The sequence below is a fragment of the Gasterosteus aculeatus genome, chromosome 4 (assembly GCF_964276395.1).
Source record: "Gasterosteus aculeatus chromosome 4, fGasAcu3.hap1.1, whole genome shotgun sequence".
In the NCBI taxonomy this organism is placed as follows: domain Eukaryota; kingdom Metazoa; phylum Chordata; class Actinopteri; order Perciformes; family Gasterosteidae; genus Gasterosteus; species Gasterosteus aculeatus.
Window position 1 is genome coordinate 30,157,549 of NC_135691.1, and position 24,369 is coordinate 30,181,917.

The following is a 24,369-nucleotide window of genomic DNA, read 5'->3' on the forward strand; positions in this document are numbered from 1 at the left end:
AATGATTTTTAAAAACGTTTTATTAGAACAATACAGCAGATATAAAGGTCTATTGCAATCAAACACTCATCCCATCATAATGGAACGTGTGCTTCAGCAATTTGCGCTCACCGAGAAATAAATTAATAAACTAGCTAAAGTAACAGAACAGAAACACGAGAACGTGTGTTTAGATTCCTGCTCAGAAAAGGCTGCCATCAAATAGAAACGTGCAAACCCTCCAAACAATCACAATGTTTCGGATCAGTTCTGAATTGTTTGTTGGTTTTGTGCGTTTCCATCGTGCTGGAGCGAGATTTTGGTATTCCCAGAACAATACATTTTTAAAAAGGTTCCCCTTGTTTTAAGTCTCCTCATTCGAGGCAGTTAATGCGCCTTAAAGCAGCTCAGATCTTTGGAGGAGACTTTTTTTCTGTATTTTCAGGGTGAGAGACTGAGAATCCGCCTCACATGATCACTGACTAAAAGGAACAAGTGATAAATAGAAAAGACTAAATAAACCTTGCAATAATACAATTGCAAGCTTTATTTTGTCTCGTAAATGAAAATGGACAAAATAAAATGCAATCCAATCAAAAATAAAAGTAGTGTGAGAAAGAGCATCCAAAGAAGGACGACTGATCTACTGTAATTAAGCTGCAGTCCCCTCCCCAAAAAAAGTCATAAATATGACTCGAGCCGTTAAAAAAATATCCTCAAGTTACGCTTGATATGTTTGAGGAAATCAGTTGAGGGCATGTAATATAAAAGATTCAACTTATATCGGTGACGTGGAAATGAGTTTTTATCTTTAGACATTTACCATAAAAAGATGGCTACATATCAATAGGACGATTTTAAACACCGGAGTTTTGACTTAGGATTTGGTTTTAAGCACAAATGTTCACAAGACGTTTTATTCACGAGGCCCGATTTAAGATCTATTCTCCAGCTTTGTGGCGTTGGACGAAAACCACGGCGACGGTTAGAGTTGAAAACACCCGGTGGACTTTTAGTCACTTCCCACGTCTGAAGTCGCCGTTAGTCATAAACATGATCCAGATGTTGTGCTGTTTATTTCCACTCGTCATCGTTGCATAAACAGGCTACGCAAAGTTTAAGCAATTCCCACCAGCTGCAGTTATATTGTGTTCTTCTCACCATCACCCCTCACACAGTGTAGATGCAACAGCTCCCTTCCTCATCTTCATTGGATTAATTGTCAAACATGTTTATTTATTCATCAAGCGATGACTTTTTTTTTTCCTCATATTTCATACAAATCTATAACCCCAAATTTAGAAATCTTATTTACATGGAGAACACTTTTTTTTTTACTTTTAAAAGTGACTTTTACCCATTAACGACCCGGTTCCCAACATCTCACCTTTACAATCATGGAAGAAACCCACTCAATATGATTTAGAAAACAGCGTCAGCAAAAGAAAACAACCTCAAAATGTATTTTTCAAAGCCACAATCGGGTTCCTTTTCAAATCAAACCATTAAACTCTATCTGAACTCAACACAGATGCTTTTTTTCTTTAGCATTACTGAAAGGATGTTTTGATGAATACCACACAGACACATTTCCTGGAGCATCAAAAACTGGGGTGAAAAAACACACACACGGAGTGTTTTTTTCTTTTTCATATTAGAAGCAACAGAGCCAGAAGAGGTGGACAGACGGAGGGACAGAAAGAAGAAAACCTCTCGTCCGTCAGCTCTAATAGCACCCTTAGGAGGGGGGGGGGGCACCAGACAAGCCACGATGGTCTTCAGTTTCGGGGAGATTGTGTGTGTGTGTGTGTGTGTGTGTGTGTGTAGTCATGTGCATATCATTGGAGCCGGTGCCTCCCCATGTGAGTGGGTGGTCGGCGTGCGTTAGAGAGTCCCGTCGGCGGCGCAGCCCCCACCGGCCTGGTGGCGAAACTCCTGCAGGTTGGAGACCCCGTGGAAGTGAACGAAAGCTCCTGCGACCACCAAGATGTGAAACAGCTGATGGGAGTGGAACTAGAGGGGGGAGAGAGAATAAAACTAGTGTGAAACGGAGCAACATAAAGGGAGATCATTAGTTTTGCATCTAGCTTTAATTTAGCGTCGACTCTTTTGGAGCCCCGTGGACAAATGTTGTACAAGGTACAGGTACCTGTGTGTGTTAGTTACTCACCCAGATGTCACACTTGCCGGGGAAGAACCTCTCGGGGATGCGAGCGGCGTACAGACAGGCTCCAGTGATGTACAGCGTGGCCATGAGAAGCAGCCAGCCCATCTGGCCCATGGTGGTGGCTTTAATCAGACCCTCGCTGATGACAAAGTGCAGGCTGGGAACCACGCCGCTCAGACCCAGACCCACAAACACTCCTGAACACAGTGAGAGGGAGAGGAGGGGTCAACACAGCGCTTACAGGAAGCTCACGAATGAGAATGAGTGCACGTGGTATAAATATATACATATGTTATACCTGCTCGGACTCCTCTGTACTGCGGCGTGGCGAAGAAGTCGCACTGGGAGACGGTGATGGCGGCCAATCCCAGTATGCAGACCACTATCAAGTAGATAAAGCGGGGATGAGGGGAGCAGTAGAAGGAATAATACAACCAGGGGACAAAGGAGCCCATGATCAGAAAGGCGATCCCACTGTAGTCCAACCTAGACGCGGGGAAGCAGAGAATGAATGATTATGGACACTGAGGATGTGGGCGCAACTCTTTTAGGGCTCAGGACATTTTATCTACTGAGGAATGTAAGACAGTGAAGTCCATCTTACTTTGAGAAGACTCTGGAGACGCCCTCTGAGTGGCAGTAAACTGTGTGGAAGAGCCAAGAGAAGGAGAGGCAGAGGACGGCGCCCAGGAAGAACACGCCGATCACCACCTTCTCCTGGACCGGCGCCACAAAAGACATGTTGGGCCGGAACATGTACATCAGACCCAGACAGAGGAAGAACAAACAGCCTGCAGAGGAAAAAGGCGAAATACAATCAACAATCATGAACTACGGATATGCTATAAGTTAGTGAGAATGTCATTAGTAGGTGAGGACATATAACACGGCACTTGTTTATTCCAAGCAAAATGACCAAAACGGGATGAAATAACAATAGTATTCACGATTTCTCACTAAAATCCCAGAGACATGTAGGTGCAGTAGCTCTGCGTAACCACTAGGTGGAAGCAGGAACGCACACAGCGGTTTCCAAAGTCGAAGCTCAAGTGGCTCTTTGGCTCCAGAAGTTAGAAACCAACAAACAGCTTTAAATCAAAGTCGGCGTTACAAGAATCCGAATGATTCCAACGGCGCGTTATTGTTTTCTCACACCAGCCGGCCGCTCGTGACCCTGCAGCGCATCATAGAAGCCAACAACCCTCGTTGTGTGAACTTGTACTTATTTTTCGCTGTTATCCAACAGGTTTAATGAGGCTTATCTAAAAGATACAAAAAAGATCAGCAGTTGAGAAACACGCAGCTTTTCCTTTCATCAATTCAACAATTCGTCTTGTATTCCTCTCCTTAAGTGTCTTTGTCCCGTGTCCTTGTCCTAGCTGATCACACAGTGTTCCAGTTTGCAAACAAGCACACAACATGTTTCTGTAATGTGGCTACAGATCCCTCAACTCAAAGAGATTTAATGATAGCATTAAGGTCAACTAAAAGTCTACTTTATTGCGTTATGGTTAAGAGCACACTGCTGGTTTTTCAGGATGGGAGAGCGTGTGCTACCTAGCAGGTGTGTCCAGATGTTTCCGGTCTCTGTGTGGATTCTGAAGATGCTCTTGAAGCAGGCGCGGAACGAAGGCATGGGCGGCCTGTGGCCGTGCAGCAGGAAGTCGTTGTCCTTCAGCCAGTCGGGCAGCACGTCGTGAGGCATGACTCGCCACCGGCCCTCCCACACCTGATCGGTTAGAGAGGCAACGTCAAGTCGGAATTCAGGAAAAACAACCTGAAGGCTCCTGTGAATGGTACATGCTGATTAAAAAATAACTGCAAATTTGCCCTTCATGAGAAGCAGCTGGTTGTTGATTAAATCTCCTTGAAGTAGATGTGTGTGTGTGTGTGTGTGTGTGTCTAAGACGGGGGGGAGTAGGGGGGGGGGTTCAGTATGTGATCACGAGTGGGTCCACGTTCCCGTGGTATCTTCTTACAGACACCAACTCTTAATATCTGCCTTTTTTGTTCATTTCAGTTTCAAAATAATGAAAAGCTGTGAGTAGTTCGCTGGTGTCGCGTGTGCTTTGGACATTTTCCAGTTTGGCTTGTAGCCACTCATGAAACCTGTCCTCTCTAAGAGATTAAGCGCAGCTTAAAAAAAACTAAAAGAAGGCAATTCCAGCGTTTTTATGGTTTTATTGGTGTCTTTTACGATGTGGTTTATTAAGAGTTTCTATAAAAGCACCTCGGTAAAACAACAGTTGGTCTTTTAAACACAAGCCCGTCTGCTGGCTGGTGGGTTTAAAGGTGCTGAGCTCCGGAACGTCTGCCTTGATAAGTTAGGGGCATGCGTGTGTGTGTGTGTGTGTGTTACCTTGTGTACGAACTCCTCCATCCTCTCCATGGCGTGGTGCGCCTGCAGCAGCGGCGTCATTCCCATGAAACCTTCATCGCTGCCCCTCTCGTCCTCTTCCTCCTTCCCCTCTCCTTCTCGTCCTCGGTTGTCCTCCTCATTTTGTCTTGTCTCCTGGTCGCACTCTGGGACCCTCTGACGGGGAAAAGAAACGGACACGCCGTCAGAGGACCGGCTGTTTTATGACCCCGTGTTCGCTTCGTCTCCCTGAAACTGAATCGACTTCTACTCATAACAGATTTATTGTGCAATAACTGTGAGGGACTTTTAGAATGCGCAGTAAAATAAGGGAACTGGAAGCCTTTTAAAAGCACCAAAGAGAACTGGGAAGTGAATAAACGCTGATTACGACACTGATTGGTGTGGATTGTGGTTCTTTCTCTAATTGTATGTAGTGTAATTAAATCGTATTACTGGCATTAGAACCGTGAAACACAACAGATACAACAAATAGCTACTTTTGGAACAAACAGATGTCGACCGGGTCTTTCTCGTCTATTAATTAAGGGAAGATTAGACGGACAGCGTGAAGTCAATCCAACACAATAGCCGTCACAGCTGGGGAGAGAATTAATAGCTGACTCATCGCGGCTGACAGTCACACGCTGAGCTGATTGCACACGGATCCACAAAAAACGGTGACGTTGTTTGTGTGTGTGGATTCAAGAGGAAGACATGTGTAATGTGCAGGCACACAAAAAGGAGGCGTTGTGGGAGCATAAAATGTACATTTCCCAAACACCAACACGGACCCACATTGTTCACCACGCACACGCCGCCGTTCAGCTGCAAGGACGAGATTAGAAAAGAAATTCCCCCCCAAAAAGCAGTGAAAAGAGAAAGATACGAGAACAAGAGAAGCACGAGAGAGAAGTCGTGTTGTATTCATAATGCATGACTAACCCATTTTAAAAAGACCCACCAGCAAACGCTCGTTGGTCCCTGCTTGTGTGTGCGTGTGTGTGTGTGCTGACCGCAATGTCTGTTGTGTGGACGGTTCCCGTCTCACATATTCAAAGACGGACAACGCTGCCCGGCTCCTGCAGGCAGAGTGCGTGTGGTGTGAGATTCATCATGCGTGACGAGGAATATCACTCTGCAGCAGGCAACAAAAGGAAAACACACACACGCACGCACAAATACGGCTTCACAGAGATAGAGGTGAAATCTGCCATTGATTTGTGTGTGTGTGTGTGTGTGAGAGAGAGGGTAAGCGTCAGTGATGGAGTACACTATGAGCAGAGGGTATCTGCGGGACTGCCAAGTAGTCACGTGTGCTCTGCAGTCTGTGTGTGCGTGTGCGTGTCAGCAGGTAATAGAAGTGGAAGCTTAAATCCAGATGCTGCCCGTCTCGCTGCGGTTGAGAGGTTATTGTTGAAGGGTGTGAATACCTGCGTGTGTGTATGTGAGAGAGTGTGCGCGTTGGGGGACATCAGGGTGTCCTCTGGGTGTACTATGGATGCACACACCCCATCACACACGCACACGGTCACACATGATGTTCAACGAAGCGCACGCACGACACTTTCCCGGCAACGTGCCTCACAGGAGGACGCCGCTGTGGCGGGTTGGAACGCGCTCACCTGCACAGGGAGGCAGAGGGCTCGAGATGGATGTGGAGCGTTTAGCCTCCAGAGCGCCACGTTAAAAGGCGATTTATGAGCGCCTGGATGGAAAGCGCCTTTTTGCCAAGCCCATGTGTTTTAACAAGAAGCCCGTGCGCACGCAAATTTGAAAACAAGAAGAACCCAAATCTTCAGAGGGCCACATGGTACATTGGGTTTCGCTGCAAAGAGGAAGCTGTGGGTGTTTGCAGATATTCAGTAAAGAATTGAACTGAAAAATGTCCAACTGTCGGCCCGAGAAACCAAAAACAAAACAGATTTTCCACCGCAAAACGTCTGCTCAGCTGAAACCCAACTTACTCCACGAGGCGAAAGCTGCAGGGCCGAGGTTCAGCAGCAGGTGCACGCGGAATCAGAATCTATTAACGTCTCGCAGCGCCGATACCGACAGGAGGCCTGTGGGAGGGGAGCCGGCTACGGTTCTTGAAAGCGCAGCTCTCGCTAAAACACGTTCAGAGAAGCACGCTGGCTGCCACACGTGACTCAACCCCCGGCTGCACGTCCACGAGCTAATAAGGCCGAGGGGTCAGATTTCTCCCCGTGTGAAAGTGTGTATAAGGTCAAGGACCAACGGCAACATGCGTTGAGTAATCATGATCTCAGCCTTTGGTACATCGCAGGTTTGAAAGCAGACTGATTATTGATTATCATTTAAACAGATATAACATTATCGTATTATGGATGTAAACATTTGGCTATAAGTGGACCTTGGAGGAATCTTATTGAGTTAATATTACAGAACCTCACACTGTCCATATCTGTGTTCGGCTAGTGAACATTAATGAGCTGTTATGACTTCGCCACGCTCCGCCACATTGACTCAGGAGCGAGACGAGGAGATCCCCGGAGACAGCGGCCTGCTTCACACCAAATGAGGCAATTTTCCCTAAAAGCCACTGAAGAAAAAATTCGTCCAACACACACACACACCGCGTGATAAAACACACATATTAGTTAGCATTCTGCATTTAGACCTGGATAACGTTGTTGTTCCTCCGCTCTACGCTCAGCTAGTGGAAGACGAGTACAAGGAAACAAGGGAGGCGACACGCTCGGGAGAAAATTGCCTCTCAACGGATCTTTAGACTGGAGGTGAACAAAGTCACATGGTGGGAGGAGGGCGGGACCCGGGAAACCGCCGCGACCAACCGGAATACAGCAGAATGTGAACCAGCAACGAACACAGAGGGCAGAGCTCCCCCCTGCACACAGTGACCCTGCTCAGCTCGGACGGGAGGCATCAGGTGATTCACACGTGCACAATGCTCTCTTGGGAATGTGAGAATTTGGAAAAAGACGCTACCCGCCATCAAAAAAACAGACCGTGTGTTCCAAGAACACGCACACACAAAAAACAGGCTGCTCGTGTTTTCTGCAAGACAAGATGTTCTCTGTGTTCTCACCCGTGACCATGAGGAGGCAATGAAGAAAATCTGTTTTGAGCAATGTAACGGAGTAACACAGATTATTAACTGTTCACAGGGCTCAAAGGATTAGTTCCTTTCAAAAGGGAGTTGGTTTGTTTTTCTTGCATCGTTGGATAATGGAAGTAAAAACTGGGGCAAGATCCCAGCTGCAGATTTTAAAGCGCGAAGCAGCGTCTGATCATCCTACTGAATGCCTTTTTGAATCTATACAAACAAGATAGGATGACCACAAAGCTTTTATCTTTTTTATTTTATTCAGTAATCCTTCTATATATCATCCCAGGGTCATTTAAAATACAATTGTTGCTGGTGGTAGAAGTGGGCGGGTGTGTCTGTGTAACACAACTCAACGCAAGTCTTCCAGTATTTGTTGAGCTTACTTTAAAATGTTTGAGGTGCATGTTTACAGAGAGACATCTGTTTCGTTCTGCGGAAAAGGTCCTGTTCAAAAAAGGACACGATTATATTACTATTAAGGTAAAACTAGTATTCTAGTTTGTTCTTTTTAGAGGCATGATTGTGATACGTGTCAAGCATACACACATCTTCCATATCTAACATTTCTTACTAAAGCAATAAATAGGCTGAGATTGTTGGCAGGTTGTTGCACAATGTGGGCCGGGTGGGATCGGGAAGACACTCGCGTCACAATCCCACAGGGGCCCGTTCACAAGCGTCTGGGAAACCAGAAACCTCCTTTAAGTTGGTACAAAAGAATCATCCCTGTAGCTTCTCTTTGGATTTCGATTGGCTTCTTATTTTTGTACGTGACAAAGTAAGTAAGCGCATTACCAACCCCGAGGGCTGTGCCGCACGCTCGCAAACACATTGAGACGCACAGCAACACGGACCCGTAATGACCGCGGGGTGCAAAGACAGCCGGGCGGCGCTGATTGGGCCAACGGGGCCCCGGCGTCCTCTCGGGTATCAGTGATGTGCTGCACGCCAGCAGACACAATACGCACACGCACACACTATTGTGTTTCAGCTCAGCCGGTGTGCTGATAGCTCTTCACACTCAACAACAGACCAGCAGCTTTGTCTGCGAGTGTGTGTGTGTGTGTGTGTGTGTGTGTGTGTGTGTGTGTGTGCAATGCCTGTGAGGGACAGCGTCTGGTGCATTTGTTTGATCCGTCCGATAACCGCTGATCACACACACACACACACACACACACACACACACACACACATATTTTGGTAGCGTATTAGCTTTCCTTCCAGGAAGGCGTCGGTATGTAGACAACAGACAAATTCAATATCCGCATCCCTTTGGACTTCGAGGGGGATCACGTTCTAACTTTGTTTTCTACAGCAGGCGGTGACTCACAGTTGGAGAGGTTGTTTGAGGTTAGAAGGGGCCGGGAAACAAGGGCGTGATCAAACCTGCGTCCTAGAGACCTGCTGCATATTCTTCAGTAAATATTTATGTAGTCTCCTACAGCGCCGGTCATGAAAGCTGTAATGCATTTAAGGTTTTTACTGTGTGTACTTTCGTAGTTATTGTCCGTTAACAGGTGTGTTATCTCTTCTTGGGATTTGATTGTGATTCACTGGAAGCGTGACAGCGTCTCACACAACTAGTGCATCTTGTATGTTTCACATACTTGTAAACTGTTCTAAAGGCTCTGATGATAATTCATCCACCAAAGTTGCGTCCAAAAACTCCCTGAACTAACTTTGAATCTACATCTTTAAACTTTAAATTGCCCCTTTTAAAACAGAGCTCAAACTATCGTCTAATGTTTAATTAACTCAGACTTCAATCCACTTTTGATCTATAGAAACATAAGTCGTAAAAGGGAAACTTGTGCACAAACATGAAATGTGGTTGAGAGATTAAACCACAAAGTAATTACAGCGTGTGTGTGTGTGTGTATTACATGAAATGTCAAAATGTCAAAATAGGTAAAAGGAAAAATCATTTCCCACTCTAAATCTGATTCTATTTTAATTCAGATATTATTCAAGAAGGAGTATAGTTTACGTGTCGTTAGAACTATAGACTTTGCCGGTCAGCATCTGTTGTGAAATAATACACTTCCCATCTAAAAGCACCTACCTAATTAGTTATGTGAGGGTGCGTGTTTTGGTCTGATCATTTCACACCCGGTGGCTCTGATCAACCAGATGGCAGCGTGTGTGTGTGTCGGTGTGTTGGATACTTACCCCATTGTGCGCGTTGCGGCCGCTGGGAGAACCTGGGGTGGGCGTGTCGGCTTCCTCCCGGGGGCTCACGGTATCGGTCGGGTCCTCGGTGATGTTTCTGTGTCGCAGCACGAAGGCCGGGCCCTCGGCCCCGCTCTTCTCTCCTCCGTCCAGCTTGACACGCTGGACCGGCCTCCGCGCAGGGAAGACTTACCGGAGGCTGGGGACAAAAATCCAGGCGAGACCAAGTGGGGAATCTCTGGTTCTTTCCTTTATGGCAGAAAAGAGCAGAGGAAGAAAGAGAAAAGAACGTTAATCTACGTTAATCTATGGTTTTGTTCATTCTCAAGCTCAATGCTTAACATTGCTTAAAACCTGAGAAATACGGCCGTATCATTATGTAGATGAGAGACATAATCTAGCAGGGAACAGGGTCACAAGTCCAATCCCCTCCTGCATATGTTCCTGCAGCTCTCACTGCAGTTCATAACCTAACATTCTGCACCGGAGATAAACATGACGTTGTTTGTTTCATATTCTAAAAGTCATCCTTCCTTCCTTAAAAAAAAATAAAACTGCGCCGGCCAATTAGGCACCGCTTCTAACTCGCTGTCGTGGTGGGTTGCTTAGCGACAAGTGGTGTCAAGGACAGGAGCAAGAGATTCACACACAGGAAGTAGACGTGTTCACTGTTGGTAACTTGGAATCCTCTTTTTTTCTTCATCCTTCTATCACCACTTCACGGTTTATCATCTACTTCATTAACAATAAGGCGTCATTTAAACCTAACAAACAGTTCTAAATAGGGACACGGTTGCAATTTCCAACAAAATCGTAAAGTGTTGGATAAATACAAAACAAAGAAGTCCTATCAAGCACCCGTGGTATGTGCCACTGTGATTATTATTTGTTCTATTTGTTCGAAGACATTCAGCCTTCGTGCAAATAATTGAGCTCTCGATCCAGAGATTTTTTTGACGTGTTTCTACTGCGGCTTGTTTCCAAAAACACTCCCTCACGAGCACGACCGAAGCTTTAGTGCGCCGCGAATGTTGAAAACTGCTGGTGCACATTTGTATCAGCATGTCTGACTTTGCTGAGATCCTCTTTTTTTTCCTGTCACAAACGCAAACGCGGCTCCGTAGGGGCTAAGTCGATGTGAACCAGCCCCCCAAAGCACCAGGCCACATTTAAACCGTCCCCCTTGTGCTACCACAAACATACATTAGGGATTAAACGCAAGCTCAAGGGAGGGGAAACAACACAAAAGGCATGTTCATACACACCCATGCACTTGAAAACAGATGGTTCAAAAGAACATTTGTAAAAAAAAAAATTAAAAAAAAGAAATACGCATGTGGGGAGCAGAAGAGCTGCAGAAGAACTTGGGCCATGGACGAGGTTTTAAGCTCATGCTGTATACTGAACTGCACATAAAGCACATTGCTTTCATTTGCCAAATCTAATAAATTATAGAGTTAACAGAACTAAAGAAGAAAATAAGTTGGTCACATGAAACCCTGCTCCTGACGGTTTGCCCACAGATGTTTAGTAGAAACTCAAATATCTGTAGGATTCAATCCACAAGCACTTATCACCTACAGACACTAAAACAATGGCAACGGTTTTGTCTCTTTCTTTTCATATTCGGAGAGCATAGGCGTGTGCTGTAGGCACATGCAGGAGGATTTCTCCTGAGAACGATAATTGGTCTCGAGATGACACGTCTAACCACCGCCTCGACGGTTGTGAAAGAACACTGTCGCGCTAAAAGTCAAAGGCACAATGCTATTCAACAGAAAAGGACAAAGGGAAATTGATGAGCGCCGAAGGAGAAAATGAAGAAAGTTTCACAGTCCAATGGCATCGACCGATGGACGGAACCCCTGCTGTGCGCTGAGAAGGTGAAGACTTTTTGAGCTGGACTGAAATCAAACGCTTCAACTTCTAGAGCGAGAGAGACCAATCAATCTCGTCCCTTTTCCTCCCTCCTCATTGACCCCAATCGACTATTTTTGAAATGTATATTGACCCTCTTTTTGAGTAACTGCACCCATGATCTTCTGTCGTGATGAAAAGCGAGATTTCATGCCGGGTCCCTATCAACCAGAGTATGAGGAATAAAAGTTCTCTTTGTATCCTCTGGCTGTGGTCGATTCTCTGGAGAACGGTCTCCTGGTCTGATCGCCACACGAGAACAAACAGCTCTCCCGACAATTGAGCTGAGAGGTTTTGTTCTGTGTGGGTCTGATGGCAGTCTGGAAGCTGCCGAAGATGAAAAAAAAAACAACGTTTAAGAGACACATCTTTTTGAAAGATTATGGTCCCTTTACAAACATTGGGCTGCTACCTTATCACAGGCGTTCATCATTCATCATCACAAATTGAGGCGCAGACTTTGTGTAAAAATGTAAACAAATCTTGCCTTTCGCCTTCATTCAGGTCTGTCACGCAGACGGTTAGCCGATCCAAAGTAATTATGAAAAAATACCAGGGAGAAACATTACAAGACAAACATAAATTAATATAAATACAAAACACCAATAGTGAAACCATTTTTACAGAAGTCATTCCTCTCAACCCATCACTTGGGACAGCAACCCTTAGTACATGACCCCCCCCCCCCACCTCCCCTTTGACCAACTTAGCAAAGTGTTTTTACGGAAGCCAGAAACCACCTCGGGCACCACCCTGGTGGAGGCAAGATAGCCAAAAAACATGAGGTGAAGTCATTACGACCCAGTAGCCTGGAAAACATGTGTTCCGTGTCCTTCCAACGATAGCTGCTTGATTGTCAGTACTCGTCTACAGTCATTTTATTTGCAAGCAGGAGATAAATAAAAAAGAAAAAGAAAACACACAAGCACACAAACCGCTTGGCACGGTGTTCAAAGAGCAACACTGCAGTAGCAGCACGGCCAGAACAGAACAGTCTGACCCCATATGGAGATCAAATGGATTCAACGTGATGGAACAGAAGAAGAAAAGAGGATTCACAGCAAATAGGTTTTCTCAGGGTCTAAGCCAACCCCAAATGTTGAATTTTCTGTTCTGAGAAAAGCTCTGACACAGAATATCCGTCAATAACAGGATACTAAACGAGGCATCAAGATGTTTTGCGGGGTGTAGCAGTATAATCACTATTTTCCTGGCTAATAAAAGCCTTTTGTCGTACACACGCACATCCTTGCCCTCCCTCCCGATTCGCTGTGTGAGGTTCAATTCTTTTTTTTTGCTCAAACTCAAACACGACGAAGCAAAAACAATCACGCAGACATGTTCACCATCTGGCCCAGAGTGGCGCTTTAACCTCGGAGACGCCGAGCTGGCATGAAGCGGAGAAGAGACTCAGCAGCCCGAGTGCCGCAGGGTAAACATTCCCCAAATAAGCCATCAAGGTTGTCTGCTGTTAGCGGCAAAAAGAAATATGTCTTTCACCGCGCTTTCGGTTCTGTTTTTCGGTGTCATTATTTTAAATCGCCCGACATCATGAACTATCCCTGAATCGACTAAGAGATGATCGTCTGTTAGCCATGCTTGCTATTGAGCTTTTAGTATTGATTTGACCTGCAGGTCAATACCAGCAGTAATGTGTCGGTGTTTGCATGTTATGTGCATCGTTCAGCCACTATTTCTGTGTGCAAGGATGATCTTATCTTAACGACACAACGTGGTATCAAACCTCTCATCTAACTCTCGGTAAGTAAACAAGCATATTTCCCAACGTGTGCTGTTAAAAATGGCAAAAATGTTTAGTTACACAGACCATCTTTAATTATCTGTCAATGATCCTGTGACCTTTAATAACCAGGCGACACCATTGAATCTAAATTCTTATTGTGCAATTCAATGTAAGGAGAAGTAAAACAAGTCTTGACCTAGACATTCACTTTAAAACTGCACTTTGGGATGAAGGTCAAATACACAAACGTAACATGCTAACTGTAGCATGCTAACAGTTAACACACGCACAAGGTCATTTATTCACGTGCATTATTCCACACGGACACGAGCATGTGCAGCAGCATTTCTTCAGGCTCATTGTCGTCATCATCTTTCTATTTGTGTCCCTCTCTCTCTCACTCTCTCGCAAACACATCAACACACACACACACACACACACACACACACACACACACACACACACACACACACACACACACACACACACACACGACAGCTGACTTCACACCAAAGCAGTTTGGAGTCAGTCATTGTCACCATGGAGCCGGGGTCCAAAAATCAATCACAGAAAAGAACAGAGAGACTGAGGATCGAAAGAATGAAGAACATTTGAAATCCGACAAGAACCGTCAATGAGACTTGATTTGTCCTCTTGTTGTTATTCTCCCCGAGGGAGACAGCGAGTTGTTGGGAGACAGCGAGGGAGACGGCGAGTGGGGAAGTAGAAGTGGAATGAAAGCAAAAGATGGACAGATTTAGATTTTTTTTTCTTAAAAGGGCCTGTCTGTGGACGCCGAGAACATTGGTGCTTCACTAAAAACGTGTGAATGGAGGCGGCTGTCGAGCAGCATGCTTTTATCCCCCCGACGTGGTTCAACCCCCCCCCGAGTTGGACACGGTCGGCAACCCGCTGTGACATCACTCTCCTGTCCGATCACGGTGGCACACACGCCACTTTTCAGAACACACACACACACACACACACACACACACACACACAGCATTTGCTTTGCATATACAGTTACATCTTTTGTAATCCGAGAAATGTCTGTGCTTTCGATGTAACATAGCAGCGAGGATAATGATATTTAGTTCATAGCAACAATGTCATTTGATACATTGATAAATTAAATATTTATCATGGGGGAAAGACAATAGATGGCTTTTATCAGAGGTTATGTGAGGTACTTTTCCCAACAAAATGCATTTTCTCTGCAGTGTTGCTGAAACAACGAGGCGATTCCATCTAAATTACAAACCCTCCTTACTTTGGCACGACGATGAGCTTTTCCATGACATCCAACCTGGTTTTTCCAGTTAGGGAGAGAAGGCCTAACCAGTATACAGGAGTATGTTGAAACAGGAAACAAACGCCTTGCTGTTTAAAATCAGTCCAAACTGGTTCACGCTGATCCGGGTCTTTTCTTTACCTATAAACTTTTCAGTTTCACACCTTGACTTAAGGAGCATCTAACAGGTTAACTTGCACTTCAAACGTCGCTGTGTAAGTCGAACCTTACACAGCGATCGGTATTGTTTTTATCGTTAATGTTGGTCCAAAAGGCACGAACATCTTATGCAAGATAACAACGCCTCGTGACAACACATCTCGCACATTGCCCTTCAATAAACACTGTGAAGTTGTGTGAAGACATGGCTGCTACCCGGCTGTCAGGTCTGGCTCTGCCTCCACTATCTGCTCACACTGGTGCTAGTCAAACACAAAGATGTATACCTCAGAAATTCTGCGCGCGTGTGTGTGTGATGGTAGTTGTTGGGTGTGTAGGAGTATTTTAATACATGGGAGAACTTTTTTTCTGAGATTATGGTTGGATTGTCGATACGTTATGTCCTTGATCTTGCTGACTAAGGTAGAAAGAAAAGGAGTATGGGTGCTTTTGTTTTTCTTCGCCCCGGGTGTTTGGTTCCTACAAAAGAATTACACAAGGACATTGTCAGCCTTGGATCTCAAACCTTTCTTCTGGAAAGAGAAGAATTAATGTGACGAGTTAATTTAGAATGCACAATATAAAAAACAAGAAAACAAGGAGAAGACTGAAAGACAAGACCTGGCTGGTAAAGAGCTTAATTTCGTTGACGTAAGTGGCCTACGATCCATTCATTGTCTATTTATCTTCAAGGGTTGGAATATAGATTTTCAAAAATTGGATTAGTTCCTCAAGTCGAGTTCTTTGTTTGGTGGTGCAGTTTACTTATAGTGCTTCCTACGGAGTATGTTCCTATGGCCGGGGGAGCGCTGGTGAACCGGCCTCCCTTTGTGTTTGGGATGATTGCTTTGCAATGATTCAAACCATCTAATCACACTGGGACCTGCACTTTAACACAAACACACATAAACCCCAACATGATATTACTGAAAACCCCACCTTCATTCCCAAACTCCCTGCAGCTACAGCTAAAAAGAAGTGCGTGCAAATTGAGATGTTTGCTTTAACGTGGGAGGGTCTCGCCCAACAAGAAATGAAGACATCAGACGGTTAGTCAGTTAAACATGTTTTTTTTCATAACAATCTCCTCGTTGCGCTTTTTTGATCCACATTAAAAAATGAGCTTTGATAAAAGTAGTAACACGAGGAGACTATTCTTACAGCATCTATATTTGAAGACAAGGACAAATCATATCCAGCGCGTCTGTTCAAAGTGCGTGTCCCCCGGTTACCCCTCAGTCCTGGTACAACAGCGAGTGAGCTACTGATGCTGCTGCCAGCGGTCTTATGATGGACAAACAAACAAAGAGAACCAGTGTGAAGTGAACCACACACATACACACCATTGTTCCGTCATTCACAGCACACACAGGCAGCCACGTAGCACACGTGATATGTGCGCGTGCATGCTTGACAGATATGGTGGAAGGTGGGAATGTTTTAACCATAATAAAGCCCATTCTGCAAGTACGGCAAAAGTAACGCAGAAACTGCATGCACCCCCCCCCCCCCCCCCCCCCCACCCCAAAGAGGTTTCCAACAAGTAATTCCTAATGAAATCAGAAAACAAGAGGAGAAACCATGACGGGTTGCACACACACGGGTCTCATGTTGGGTGACATTCAGGTGTCCTTTGCCAAAAGGGGGGAAGGGTCAATTCTGTGTGTAATGATTTGGTGTGATATGAAACAAACCAAACATCCACACTAACAGTTCCAACGGCTCCAACAGAAAATCAAAAATGACCTGATTTAACTTGAGTAGAGAGTGGCGCTCTCATAAACACGCACACACACACAAACTATGGATCACTATGCAAAAGCATCAATATAAAACATCCATGTAACAGGCTGGAATCCTGTTTTACAAGTTAACAACTCTCCACTCTGCAGTTTGGGTGTCGCGGGCTCAAACGGTAATCTGAGATGTACAGCAGAGTGTGTCAATGTCTTTCTAGACCAACCGCACATAACTAACACAGTGAACTGCAGAACGTACGCCACGTTCCTGACACAGTGCTGAGGCCGTGACCCAAAGCCGGTTCAGTCGGGGCCAAATTACCACCAAAATAAGACTCAAACCGCACTCTTTGTCTCTGAAATGGTACTGAACCGCCAGGCACCTGAACAGAGACCCGACACAGACCACACCAAAATCCGTGTGGCGTTGGCTTTACTGCCGGACGCAGTGGGGTTTTTTTTTTAAACAAAGGCGGGTCACACAAAATAATATAGATGATCAGATGAAAAGGAAGCCTTAAGCTAACGACTATACTCCTTCTGTCTAAATAAAAGCCAAATAAAAACATAGATAGAATATATTTATTTTCGCTTGCAAGCTTTAGGAAAAAGTAACCAAACTCATTTGGATTAGATAAGGGTCCAATTGCCCAAATATTTACAAAGCAACATGACTGCACAGTGTTGAAGCTTCCCCACACAGAAACGCATTCGCTCTGTCAACGCTCTGCATGCTCGGGAAGGTTCAGGGCAGAAGACAGTTACTGCATATACGTCCACGGTAATTAACTAGTGACAGGCTTATTTGCCAGTGTGTCTAATTGTGTATGTACTCTCACAACCAGGGATGGGAATCGAGAACCGGTTCTTTTTTAGAACCGGTTCCTAGTGAACCGATTGTTTGGAATCGTCAGCCAAATTCTTTAACGGTTCTGCTAACGGTCCTTTGTGGCGTTGCGCATGCGCAAACTTAGTTTCTTCTTCAGACTGCAGCAAACATGGCAACTAGGCAGAAGCGTTCTAAAGTTTGGCTCTATTTCACACCACAAAATGACACCTACGCCACTTGTAACCTGTGTAAAAAGTCTATTTCGTCGAAGGGAGGAAATAGAACAAATATGAATAAGCATTTGAACACACAGCATGGAATTAAATTACAGGAATGTCATGTGTTCGATGAATGCAGCAGCTCAGCTAACGTCGGCGCTTCATCTCTTTCTGTCCAAGGTAAACTCAAAAGTGATCACAACCACTCACTGTGTGAAGCAATTTGCCTTTATTGTGTGTAGTCGATCAAGTTATCTTCTGTCCCTTCGTTTGAAGCATACATTTTAGCTCCGGCATTGGTCTCCCATTATTGATCACTTCACGTTTGGATTGAAAGTCCAGTTTTGAGAAGTTTTATTTTAAGTTCAAGAGGAATATGTATAAATGTTTTTTTCATTTTTTTTAAATGTGTATGTATACATACTGTATATGGTGTGTGCAGCATTATAGAACATTTATAAAAGAAAATGAATGTAAATAAACCCGTTTGTGCTCTTTTTTTCACCCCTTGCCCAATAAGAATCGATAAGGAATCGAATCGATAAGGCATCGGAATCGTTAAAATCTTATCAATTCTCATCCCTACTCACAACATGAACAACAACCATTTAAGACAAGAGCGAGCTTTGTCATTTTTTGTTTTTTTAAAATACACGCAGACACAGACAGACCGGTTTGGAGTCGAGAGGGAAGGAGAGACGGAGACAAGCGGAGCAGTATAAAAGAAAGAGCGAGGCAGAAACTTATGATCAATCCATTTTGCACTGACAGTTCCCGACTATTCTTAGAAGCTGCGTCTAGCTGCTCGGCACACTGGCACTGACTTCATTATACTTTAAATTCTCTAGAGTTGTAGTTCCAGTAAAAAAATACAACACATGACATATTTCTCTATAGCCGCGTCTAGCAGGTTGAGAGTCCATCAGCTCGAGCAACGGAAGGTCTAAATCTATTATTTGTATAAATGGCATATCAATATCTTCCGACAGGAAATTACAGCACATTTCCAGATGAAGCTGAAGGGCGTGTGACTCCATGCGGTAAACTTACTGTGGGTACTGAACTTTTTCTTTTTGATAGAACACAGTTGCTATTCATGGAAATTATGTCGTACGGGTCTGCTTTGCATCCCCGTGTGGATTTTGTTGCACACGCGTACACGAGTACACTGACACGCACAGGTGTGCGAATTGAGGTTAACAGCGGGGATGGGTGAAATGACATCTGGAGTTTCCAGTGCTGTTAAGTAAGTTACAATGTTACAATGTGAACCCCCCCCCCCCCCCCAAAAGGGTCAACTGCAGTTGAAACCAGAGATTAAAATGTATTTCACCACAAATAGTTATGACGGTGCCCCATGAAATATCCATGTGCTGATCCTGGAGCCTGGGGACGCCCGTGAGTGTTTTGGTACACGTAAAGCTTGGGGTTAGAGACAAATAGGCGATCAGCTACACAGCCCATGAAATATTTATGAGATGACTTCATGATTTGAGACAAACCGTAGAGTCAGAGGCAAACTGGAATGGGATGGGCACTCATGCAATCATATTACAAGTCGCCAAACAAGAGAATCAAACACTATTTTATAAATGAGAGAATAAAATAAAAAATGTACCAGTCAGGTACATTTGGATTACAACTGCTTGGTTTTACAATAATAAAAACAGCACTTTGGTTAACTGTGCGATGTGAATGTTAAATCCTCCGAATGAACATTTAATAAAACATTTGCAGCACCGCCTGGCAGCGTTTCGTTCATAAAACAATACAGCTCCTCTCAACTCAAATCACATAAACAAAAAGGTTTAAGAAAACAAGCTGAGAGACAGCAAGAGACACACTGTCCTGAACTCTGAGACTGAGAGACACACACACACACACACACACACACAAAGTGACACCAGGCGAACAGTGGCGTGCGAGCGAGACAAAGAACCCCCCCAAAATAAAACTCTATCCAGACCAACTCGACATTTCTGTCACCGCGCAGACAACGTTTAACGTGTCCGGCCTCAAACGTTTCGCCTCACAATTCCACGTTAACAGCGAGACGCGGACTCCCGTCGACGGGGCTGTGACGACGGTTTGTTTACACCGAGCTAGCGCGCATGCTAGTCGGCTAGCAAAAGAAAAAGACCCGCCACCTCCCACAGAAATCCACGTAACTATTTAACCGAGCGCGTGTTTATTTTGACAGCTCGCCACATCGACCCGTCCGCGTTTCCACGTACCGAACAAGGAGCCCGTTTGAGCGTTGGCGCCACGTAAAGAGAGAAAACGAAGCCAGGTCTTTTGGCTAGCGGATTATGCCTCTCTGTCTCTCCCTGTTGTTTTGACAGCCAGAATTAGCTGGATAGCAAAGCCGCTAGCTGGCGTGTTGCATTCAGGCGTTAACGCTGCGCTGGGAAAGTCCGGGGGTGAATTCAACAGTCTGAAACAACATACAAAAACTACACAGACAGCAAAAAGCGGGGGGTGTCAGTTGTGGTATTAACCTGGTGCCGGCGTTCGTAGACGAGTGCGTCCTTCTGTGTAGCGTAACTCAGTTGGTGGAGTTGTACTCGCTGCTCCTGGGTTCTCTGACTGGTTGTCAGACTGTCGCTAGAGCGAACTAGACTGGGTGACGTTCCGAGCAAAGCGGTCACCGCGTGACGCTGCTCGCGTGAGAGCCCGTCGTCCAATCAGATTCACTCAAAGATAAATGTGACCAATGGGTAACGATCCGGAACAGGAAGAGACCTAGAAATTAAGTAACGTGGTTTGTAGTTTCTAACGTCGAGTGGAAAAATATATGGCAAAGTGTGGCAATAGATATAGGAATATGTTGATATGTTAAGTGTGCAGTGCCACTCTAATTATAAAATCAATATTTTTTTAGTTGCGTGTCCAGCATTGTTTCTGTTAAAAACTTTCTGGCAAACAAATGCCATGTGGAAATTGAGCAGCCTTGCCAACAACGGCCTGGAGTATCTAACGTTAAGTCATTGGGCTGAAGAATTGTAGGCAATGTGTATGTATACCGTACTGTATAAACTATGGGGACTATGCTCTTTTGTCAATATGATGTAATGTGTGAAATAAAAAGAACATTACCGAGCCTTCTGAAAATTTCCATCTCAATCTGATCAATTTATAATGGTAAAACAACAGAGAAAACCCGTCCTGACATTTAGGAAGCTGGAATATGCCATTATTGGGTAATTGTTGCTTAATACACAACTTAAACCATTCATTGATTATAAAAATTGTTGTTTCTTGGAATAACATCTTTTTAGTAATTCTTGCAGACCGGTCATAAATCCCCACCAAATGAGCAAATAAAACATGTGCAGGAGGTTTGACAGTTGAACTCCACCACTTTATCCTTTATTCTTACCCCAGACATGGGGTGTACATATTCATAGATGAATACAGAAAAACCAACACCCTGCTGCATTATACGCACGGTTAAGGCGTGATTGTGCAAATGGATTAATTTTGATGCAAGGCTCTGGCAGGGTGTGTTGCTATACTCCCTCACAGTTTCATCCACCCGGTTAATCAGGTTGACAGATCTCAACTCTAAACGGGTTCAACAAGTTGTTGTATATCTCTGGCAGGAGATTGTTATGTCTGTACTTTGACCAGAGTGTTGCTGAGTTCTCCAGGGTAATGGGTTCATTGTATCAGCATATTTGATCTATCAAACTCGTTGAATTTAAATTAAATTTTAATCTTTTTTTTCTCCTAAAACAACATAGTTTTTTCAGAGATTCACAGTATTTAAAAAAAATCCTAATAGCCTCCTACATAACTTTAAACCCCAAATCCTCAATTATTCAAAAATATCTCCCTGGTCATCCAACAGTCTATTGACCAGGCCATGTTTTTTTCAGCTAATCGGTTGATGGAGTTTGTCCACCCTCAAAGTTCAAATCATTGATTTCTTTTTTCCTACAATATGTCTGATGTGCTTTTAGAGTTACGTAAACATGTGAGTGTGACCTTGCCTAGTCCTGATGGCGTGTTTCAACAGTTGTTTCTCTGGAAGTCGCAGGATAAAATGCTTATAATTATGTATGTGTCCTTGCATGCTGTCTGATCTCGAAATTTGACTCAGTTATCTTTGTTTCTTCTGCGAATAGCAGAATGACTAGTTGGCCAGATATCAGAGAAGAAAAAAAGAAAGAAAAGTGAAGAGTTTGAGACTCCTACCATTCTGTGATACAGGGGATTGCATATTCTCTATAAAATACCATGGGATTTTCAGTCGGCCTGTTTTGGCAGGTGATTTCTTAAACATATGGAACTTTTGGTTACTAAAGCGAGACCTTCGGCTTTGCAACCTCTCAGTGAGCAACGTGCACTGCAATTGGCAGGGTATTGCAGTTTGTTTGCATAACCTCAATTTCTGATCGCACCATGTTCTCACTGCTAATCCAACATTTAAATGTTGCTTTGTTGCCCTGTCTGCTTGTATGTGGTAACATTTGTAAAAGCTCATCCAAAGGGAATGCGGTCATTCAGATAAGCAGCTGCAGTACCAACTGGAGCAACAAATCAGACATTCAGCCTTGTGGATAATTTAACTTGGTTAAAGTCATTTTTAAAATGTAATCAACACCGTTCAATCGCTCTGTGGAATTTGTGTGTTCACTATGTGTTGCTTCCATCTATTTCTATTGCCACTATGTATAGTGGACATCACATCTGATGTCTAATACAATCACTAACAGGACTGACGTTTCCAACTATATATAATCTATATTCTCTATCAGAATATAGCGGTGTGTGTGTGTGTGTGTGTGTGTGTGTGTGTGTGAGAGAGACTGGTGTGATGTCCGGAACAGGCAAAACACCGTAGACCACACCTGACATTAGGTGTGTGTCTGAATCTGTGTTCTTCAGGAATCCCTACAAATCAACTGTCAGTCTAAAAGGCCAATAAATGAAACGGTAGTTCAAACACATGGTTGCTATTTAGATTGAACTATGTTTGAACATAACGTGATTGTCACACACGTGTTGCCACATATGGTCACATTAAAGCCGTGATCCACGCTCGCACTACCAGGGCGTGACTCAAGAGAGAACTACATGATGGAATCTGGTTCACACCTACCTCATTGTCTCCTTCACAGGTCATGGAAAGTTGTATAAGAGCTGTCACGCTGAGGTGAACTCATTGGACATTATGTTTCTAATGATTCCTTTAGTTGCTTAAATGAATCATTTTGCAGTATTACTTTCCCAAAGCCTGGAGTGCATACACCTTTTGTTAATTTTAAGAATGTTTTTATGGACGCTGCTCTCTGCCAGTAGCTGAATGTCAGCGTAATTAATATTTTTCATTTGCGGGCGATGAAGGTTAACAATTGCATTTTTGTTTTATTGAGTGAGCCATTTTTCCTGCAACTAAAACGGTTGGTTAACAGCAACAGAGGGCATAATTGTTGGGAGAAATAACTAAAGCTGCTAAATAAGCGTGTGAACCTGCAGTATGTGTTGCATTGTGGTTTGGGGATTTGCATGCTGGCTTTTCTGTAAATATGGGGGGGACTTGAGTGCCTGACGCCTTGTGCTTTGTGGGAAGAATTATAACAATTTGCATGATCCCTACAAAAGAAAGGGGTGAATAAAGTGCCGCTGAGGTGAGAATTACAATTTAGATTTTCGTCACATGAAACTGTTACAGTTACTGAAACTGCAGCACCATCCGGAGAGATTATGTGCTCCGGTCTCTCAGGATTCAGGGGGCCGTTCTGCTCACAGGGCCCACGTATGGATACCTTAACAGCTGCTGGTTAATTTACACAAACACACGCACACCTAAAGGAACATGTCATCCTATTGTACAGTTTGCCTCTGCCATTATACATCTAGTAAAATTGTCCAAAAGAGCATTGATTTATATGACACAGCATTGTAAAATACGGTGCAGTGTGGTATTAAATGCTCAAAATAAAATAATGAATGAGATCGTGGCTCGTGGTCTGGATATTTGTCTATTGCATGTTGCTGTGTCCCCCTGCTGGAAGAGCAGAAAGCAGAAAAGAACACGTTGGAGAGGTATTATTACACAATGCTCAAAGGCCAAAACTCTGCAGAAAAGAGTAACTAAACACACAACTAAATTGTATGAGGCATTTTTGCTGCAATATAAGGCAATTAATGCCACTGAGCAGGTTCAGCTTCATAATTAGGCAGCTGAAAGTCTAACACAAGAAAAAATCCTGCAGCTAAGAACCAGAGGGTCACATCAGGACTCACCCTGAGACGCTGTACCAATGTTCCAGTCCAGTTTGCACGCCGAGGCGCTATTCGGCCTTCGAAAGAGTCCTGCAGCTACACTTCTCATCCGAGGCTGAGAAAGCTGTCAAAGCTGCAGAGAGAAAGATAAGGGAATGTCCAACCTGCAGGAGGAGCTCCAGATCAACCAAAACTCCCAAGAGTTTAAAATGTTCTTTTTTTCTTCTATTTAACAAGCAGCCCGAGGGCACTTGTGCAAGATTGACTTTTGGCATAAAAGCTGCAGACATAGTCTAGTCTATGAAAATCCCAGATCTCAAAGCCAACCTCCCTGCCACAGAAGAACTGGCACTATCCCGCTTAGAAAACAAAAACAACCTCAGATTAGGAAAAGGCCTAATGAAATAAAGACCACTTTCCTTTTTGTTTGTTTGTTTGTTGGTTTTCGGAAGTGAGCACAGTGAAATTAGCAGTGTCAC

The 24,369-nt window shown here is 44.2% G+C and overlaps 1 protein-coding gene across 2 annotated transcripts; it reads right to left on the minus strand.

Moving 5' to 3' along the window:
- Nucleotides 1-2: 2 nt before the first annotated feature.
- LOC120817610 (adiponectin receptor protein 2) lies at nt 3-20,329 on the minus strand. 2 transcript variants are annotated; one of them, XM_040173993.2, is made up of 8 exons: nt 20,158-20,329; nt 9,763-10,011; nt 4,506-4,679; nt 3,704-3,875; nt 2,751-2,937; nt 2,445-2,632; nt 2,150-2,343; nt 3-1,992 (listed from the first exon to the last, which is right to left on the minus strand). In XM_040173993.2, exons 3-8 carry the CDS (start codon nt 4,569-4,571, stop codon nt 1,864-1,866), a joined length of 936 nt encoding a protein of 311 aa, XP_040029927.1. In that variant the 5' UTR covers nt 4,572-4,679; nt 9,763-10,011; nt 20,158-20,329; the 3' UTR covers nt 3-1,863. The 2 variants fall into 2 exon arrangements, with proteins under 2 accessions (XP_040029927.1, XP_040029928.1); XM_040173994.2 differs by lacking the exon at nt 20,158-20,329 and adding an exon at nt 19,894-20,075.
- Nucleotides 20,330-24,369: the final 4,040 nt, after the last annotated feature.

Bases quoted from the DNA above. Each gene is read 5' to 3' on its own strand.
- LOC120817610 (XM_040173993.2), bottom strand. From the start codon at position 4,571: ATGGGAATGACGCCGCTGCTGCAGGCGCACCACGCCATGGAGAGGATG. The intron at 3,876-4,505 runs GTAACACACACA...CTAACCGATCAG, and splicing joins TGGAGGAGTTCGTACACAAG to GTGTGGGAGGGCCGGTGGCG. The intron at 1,993-2,149 runs GTGAGTAACTAA...TCCCCCCTCTAG, and splicing joins CCGGCAAGTGTGACATCTGG to TTCCACTCCCATCAGCTGTT.